The 7500-nt window shown below is 31.2% G+C and overlaps 1 protein-coding gene and 1 long non-coding RNA gene across 2 annotated transcripts in view; both read left to right on the forward strand.

The window, feature by feature from the left end:
* The first annotated feature begins 824 nt into the window (after nt 1–824).
* LOC125048297 lies at nt 825–1071 on the forward strand. The gene is made up of 2 exons (XR_007116807.1): nt 825–880; nt 986–1071. It is a non-coding gene; the product is annotated as an uncharacterized LOC125048297 (long non-coding RNA).
* A 230-nt stretch (nt 1072–1301) lies between these two features.
* Nucleotides 1302–7500, forward strand: part of LOC125048294 — a 22779-nt gene continuing 16580 nt past the window's right edge. The window contains exon 1 of the mRNA XM_047646941.1: nt 1302–1602. Coding sequence (XP_047502897.1) covers nt 1589–1602 — 14 coding nt within the window. The 5' untranslated portion in view covers nt 1302–1588. The remainder of the gene's footprint in view (nt 1603–7500) is intronic.

Genomic DNA, 7500 nt, shown 5'->3' on the forward strand with positions numbered 1-7500 from the left:
ACAGACGGACAAAAAGAGAAAGAGAGAGGAAAAAAGAAAATATGTGAGAAAAAACATAAATTTACATCCTAGATCAAACACAGAAAAAAAAATAATAATTCAGTATTTTTTCGTTAAGCCTTAAAAATAAGTTTTAAAAAATTAAATCTATAACAAAACTAGTTATGAAAAATGATAATAATAAGATAGTTCTGAGAATGCAGATTAACGCAGGGAAAAGGCGGGAAATCAAAAATAAAATCATTTGCAAAAAAATAAAAAAATTGTAAGTGAAATATATTACAGAAAAAAAAAATATATTGGGCTATAGCACAAAATACAAATAAAAACACATATGGTTGGTAGTAATAACAGTAACAATAGTGATGTTACAATTTTAATAATGATAACAACGGTAATAATAATAATGGTTCATAAAATTAGATATGATAACAATGACAATGATAATAACAATAATAATCACAATTATAATAATCACAATAGTAATGATAATAATGACATTACGATAATGATAGTAATATAAATTCTCTTGACTAAGAATAGAAAAATTAAACGCTGGAAGAGATAAGAGCGCTAATTAAAAGAAAAGAAAAAAGATCTTCATAAGATAGAAAAACATACAAGAAAACAATAAGAAGAAGAAGGAAAAAGACGAAATAATAATGATAACAAAAAGTGTGTAAATTGAACTCCCAGAATGAAAAATGGAAACCGAGCCGAAGGAGGCGGGGCTTAAGCTCGATGACGTCACGCGTGCCGCCGAGAGGCAAAACCCGGTCAAGGAAAGACAGACCGACAGTCATGCTTGCGCCGCCGCTGAGACACCTGGATTGACCCTTTTTTTGGAATATTTTACCATTTTTTTATTTCTTGTGTCAGGGTAAAGGTATTCTAGTTTTTTTCTGATTTGATATTTTTCTGTGATTTTATTTGTTTTCGAAGCTTTATTCCTTACGTTTAATGTAAAATGTATAATGAATTACAGGTGGTATTTCAGCCATGCTGTACACGGACTGCAGTGACGTGTAAAAAAACAAAAACAGTGTTAAGAGAAAAGGATAACAAAAAATAGCAAAAGATAAAAAACCGAAGAGAAAAAAAAAAAAAAGTAACAAGGAAAACAGAAACGGAGAAGACATGAAATAACGGAAATTATAATTGAAGAAAAAACAATTAGAAAACGCAACAATGATGACATAAACAAAAGGATAACAAGGAAATTGACAAAATAAAAAAAGAGGACACAAAGGAAAACAGCAAAAAAAAAATATATATATAAGAAAAAGAGAAAGAAAACGAGATAAATAATACGGAACACAAGAAAAAAACGAAAAACGAAAACAAAAGAGAAAACGAAAAATAATAAAGAAAAAACTCAAAACCAAAAAACGAAAACAAAAAAAAACAAAATCAAGAACAAGAGATAAAATCAGATAACAGTACCTCCGAAGCAAGGACCCCAACTCTACGGGTCCTGCTCAAGCGGCCGTCAACACAGGAAACTGAATGGGTTGTTCGCGCGGCCTAATGATCGTCGATAGAGCGCCGTTTTCTTTGCTCTAAAGGGTGTCTTCGGCAAGCAAGGCGCATGGGCAATAAAAGGTAGGAAGGGTAGAGGGAGGGAAGGAAAGGGAAAGAGAGGGAAGGAATGGGAGAGGGAGGGGAGAAGGAGGGAGGGGAAGGGGGGAAGAAAAGGGAGAAAGAGGGAGGGGAAGGGGGGGAGGAAAGGGAGAAGGAAGGAGGGAGAGGGAGAGAGAGTGAGGAGAAAATGAGAAAGAGAGAAATTTGTTATATCTATTACTATCCGTTGTGGTAAGAGAATTATGATGTTCTTTATCACTGTTATTGTCATGATCACCAATCACATTATCATTGTAGACAGTTATATACTGTTATTAGCATTGTTCCTATTGTCATCTTTTTGTTGTTGTTATTGTCATATCATTATTATCATGATTATTTTTATTGTTTTTATTAATTCTGCTACCATTATTATCGTGATTATTGTTATTATTATCGTTGTTATTTCTACTATCATTATCATTATTATTAGCATTATTGTTGGTATTTCTATCATATTATTATTATTATTATTATTGTTTTTGTTGTTATTGTTATTGGTTATGATTATTACTATTATCATCATTATAATTATCATCATTAATGTTATCGTTATTATCATTATTATTATTATCATCATCATTGTTATAATTATCACTATTTTAATTGACAGTATAGCTAAAATTATTATAATCGTCACTATCATTACCAATGTCATTATTGTTAACTTTATCATTATCACTACTATCATCGCTAATAATATTGATATCATCATCATTATTGTTGCTTTCATCATTATCATTATTATTGATAATTATGACTGTAATTACTGTTATCATCACATGATAATTGTTATATTCTAGCATATCAATACCATCGTTATTGTTGCTATTATTGTTACCATTATCATTTGTATTATTGTTATTACTATTATTATTATTATTATTATTATTATTATTATTATTATTATCTGCAGCAGCAGCATTGCTATCATTATCATGAGTATCATCATCATCATTATTATCATCATCGTAATCATCATTATTTTCAGTATCACTGATGTTATTGTTGTCGTTAGTATTACCTTTATCAGGATGTTCATCAGTAGTTATTATTCCTAGTTTTATTATTATTATCATTATTATTATTAATATTATTATTATCATCATCATCATCATTATCACTATTCATATTATCATCATGATTGTACATGTTAGTATCATTAGTATAATCCTTAATATTTTCATTATTATTATCATTGTTGCTTTTATTATTAATACTATTCTCTATTACTTCTATCATCATAATCACTATTTCCCTCACCATCATCATAATCATCATTATGATCATTATTATCGTTAACATTATTATTGCTAATATAATTATCATTACTATTATAATCATCCTCATTATTATCAATAGTATCATGGTCATTATCATAATTAGTAGTAATAGTAGTAGTATCATTATCCTCCTCATCATTGTTATTCTTAATATTTTCATTATTTTAATCATTATCATTATCACTATCATTATCATCTTCATTATTATCAGTGGTATTAAAATTATTCTTAATATGATTTTTTTATCATTGTCTATGTTTTCGTCATCATTATAATCTTTATTATTATCAACATCATTATTATAATTTTATTATTGTTTACATATTATTATGATTATTATTATTATCATTATTGTTATTATTATTATTGTTATTACTATAACCAATATTAGTATCATCCTTATTATTATTATTTTCATTATAGTATTACTAGTGTTAGTGTGGTTGTTTTGTTTTCCTTATTACTGGTGTTGATTATTATTATCATTATTATTGTTATTACTATTATCATTATCATTATCATTATTGTCCTTATTATTATTATCACTATTAACATTATCATTACTAGTGTTATCATTATTATTATTATGATTAATGTTACTGTCATTATCACTATCATTATTATCATTATCAATTATCATCATCATTAGTAGTTGTTGTAGTAGTGTTATCATCATTGCTATTTTTGTCATTATCATTATCGTAATCATTATGACTAGCATTATCATCATCATTATTACTATCATTATCATAATCATTGTCATCATCAAATACTATTAAGTTGTTACTGTTATTACAGTCATTTATCATTGTTGTTTTTCTACAAGTCCATAGCGGATCCCATTCCGAGGTCACAACAACGACCTATATCTGTAGACTTAGTACCCGCAGTCCAGTTGAGACCAAACCGGAAATTATATTTGACTAAGTAAGGCCAAATGGGGACGTTTTATATCAAAATTGGACTCCAAGATAGGACGTATTAAGCCTTAACCGCAGAACCATCAATTTTTTCCAAATCTTTATTTGGAACGTAACTAAGGCTAATATACCATGAGGCTGTCGTAAAGAGTTCATTCGAGGTCTTGACGAGAATAGTAAGGCCTTATATGAACGATATGTTGAAGTCTATAACGAAGATCCGTTTGCTGAAAAAATCATACAGATAAGCGACCAGCGACGCTAGGAAAAAACAGTGGCAGAAAATGTTATCTAGCATCGACATAACCCACCAAAGTAAAAAGGTTTATAAGGCAGTTCACAAGCTCAACTCAGACTGCCAGCCTCAACCGCGTACACCCAGTGTTACGCCGAACCAAGTGGCTAAACAGCTAGTCATGAATGGTAAGCCCTTAATTAGAGAAAAGGGATATGTAAGAAGGATGAAAACGGAAATCTCGATAACATTTAAGACAATGAAATAACGCAAAAGACCCTTTCCAAAAGTCGAGGAAAAGGGTGAGAAGGTGAGATATGTAGGACTATAACCGACTCCTTTGTGACTAAGCACTTGTAGAGCCATCTGTGTCTAAATGCAATAAATAAACTTGTATTTTATTGGGAATGGCATGTATTCTTGCCATACGTGGCGATTGGGTTAACTGGCTCCTGGCTCCTTTCAACAACTGTGCCCTATAATACGAAATATAAAAAAAATGGAGAAAAAACAGGGTTGTTGCTCTCCTAAAGTCTGCAAAAGACACTAAGGATGCAAAAAGCTACCGTCCCATTTCACTCCTCTGTATCCTATATAAGGCAAACGAACACGAAATTTAACTCTTATAATCCCCACGAGGAACACCTCTCAGGCGATCCATCGGGCTTTCAAGTTGTACGCTCTTACTGTGGTCAAGTGCTGAACTTGACTCAGTACATCGAGGATAGCTATGAGTCGGGCGAGATCACAGGAGCCGTTTTTGTCGACCTAACTGCTGCCCGCGACTCACCAGGCGCTTTAACTCAAAGCATCCCGAATGTTTAAAAACACTGCGATCATCAACATCGTTGGTCAACCGCCGGTTTTACGGGAAAATGAACGGAAAACGGAGCCGTTGGAGGATCCAAAAGAATGGTGTCCCACCAGGATCAGTACTTGGTCCCCTCCTGTTCAATAGTTACACGAACGACCAGCCAACCTTTCGGCGAATCACCTACGCAGACTGGCAAACAAAGCCAAAATATGAAGACGATCGAAAGGCGGCTCAATGAAGCCTTTGAATCGCTGCCTTCATACTACAAGTCGTGGTTTCACAGCCCCCAACCCAGGCAAGACTCAAGTGTGTTCTTTTCACTTAAGTAACAAGCATTTTCATTATTATCATTATTAGTATTAATATATCACTATTATTATCTTACCTTATCAGTATCATTGTCACCATGATGATTATTATCATTATAACAATTATCATTTTTATTATTATTATTATTATTATTATTATTATTATTATTATTATTATTACTATTATTCTTATTAGCGATGTTATTATTGTATTTATCATTATTATTATTATAATTGTTATGAATGATTATATTCATTATTATTACAGCCATGTCATTATTATTATGGATATTGTTATCATTATTATCATCATCATCATCATCATTATTATTATAATTACTGCCACGTGCTGTTTTCGTTGGTATTTTTATAATTATTTTCATCGTTATCGTCATTATCATCATTACTATCATTACCAGCATCACCACCTGTAGCTAATAGAAGAAGTAACGGTAGTAGCTAATAGAAGTAATTTGAATGAAAGTGAACCATTACCATTGTTATTTCAATAGTAGAAGTATCAGGGCCTAATCATAATACCTTACTAGAAGATTAAATTGAGATTTGTATTTTGTAAAGAGAAACATTAAAGAGTATAATAAAAAGGGAACAAGGGCATTCTGAAATCTAATGACCTACCCAAACTTCTGTCGATTGTTGACACCCAACGTGTTAATGGCAGCCGTTTGTTTACATTTGGGCCTTCGATGGAGTTCCAAGCAGGAGCGCGAAATTTGAATAATCGACTGCGCCTCGGTGTTTTCAGATATATTGTTTATGGGACTGAATGGGCACAGGTTTTTAAATTGATGGGATTGGTTGGATAGGAGTCGATATTCCGTGATGACAGGTACGGTTGTTAAAATTCGTGATCAGATCGACACCTCTCACGTTCTCTTTCTCTCATTTTGCATTGTCTGATTTTCTTCTTTTCTTTTCTAGTTTTGTTTTTCGTTTCTCCTTTCTTCTATTTTCCTTTCCATTCTTCTCTTCTCTTTCGATCTAAATATTTTATTACCACCCTTGCCATCTTCTAAAAGATTAATGTCAGAGTAATAATGATATCACCACTGGCCTTGAGTACATATGTTCATAGTAGTTTTTTGTGCCGCAGACGTGATTCCACAGTAGTGCGATAATGCAATTGCGTAAATATTTGTGACTAACGATATCTGCAGACGCTAAGTATGCCACGTCATTGGAACAAAATGTGACAGTCTAAAAGGCAATCTGTACTGGTTTCAACTACAAAAAAAATTGAAGAATGTACGAGTGGGCAAAAGCGTGTGTGACGTTCCTTTGTTTGCCCTTTCAATCTTCCCAGTTTATCACGCCACGTCTATTATGTCATTCCTTTCAGTTTATTTCAGAATTAAAGAGGATGGAGAGAAATGTGGCACGTTCTTGTGCACCATTTTTTTTTTTTTTTTTTTTTTTTTCACTTTTTGAAAGAAACCGATATTCTTTACGATGTCGTCACTGGCGTGTTATTCTGATGGAATAGATTCTGATTATTATATTTAATCAAATTGTTTATATTATATATATATATATTTTTTTTTAATTGTGATCATCAGTGTAGCTCGTATGTATCACTTATTATCAGTATAATTAGTGTTTTCAGTGTTATCAGCATTGCCATTATCAACACTGCCGTATTTGTTGGCATTTGATTTTACCATCTTAAGTAATATTATTACTGCTATTATAACTGTCATTATAGCATTACTGTAATGATTTTCACAATCTTTATTTATAATATTGTCATCACTTTTGTAATTGCTTATAATCATTAATATCATCAATGTTATCTGAAAATTACCATTACTGTTATCATAATATCATTTTTATCATTATCATCATATTTATTATTACTCATTTTGATTTATTTTTTGGTGTTATGGTAATTTTAATCATATTATTAATATGAATGATAATATTATTAGAAGCATATTAACTTCATTATATCTTTATGATTCTCCATATCATTCTTCTTAGTATAAATACGTTCTTATTACTGCTGTCACTATCATTATCACTATAATATTAATACTATAGCACTTCCAAATTCAGAAGAAAAAAAAGTTTACCGCAAAAGACAAAACTGGCACCTCACCCCGAACTTTGGAACACTCCGATTGGGCAAATCTCCTTCGGGAAATAATAGTAAAGCGGTGTAAAAGACAGCACATTTTAGTAAAAACAACACAAAATATAGCATATGAATCTTCCTACTAAAAAGTACAAGTACAGGTAAATATTAGAATATATGTAAAAATAATAAAAACAAAAAAGAAAACAAAAAGTGAGTACTGTAGAG

Source organism: Penaeus chinensis, chromosome 43 (genome assembly GCF_019202785.1).
Source record: "Penaeus chinensis breed Huanghai No. 1 chromosome 43, ASM1920278v2, whole genome shotgun sequence".
Classification (NCBI taxonomy): domain Eukaryota; kingdom Metazoa; phylum Arthropoda; class Malacostraca; order Decapoda; family Penaeidae; genus Penaeus; species Penaeus chinensis.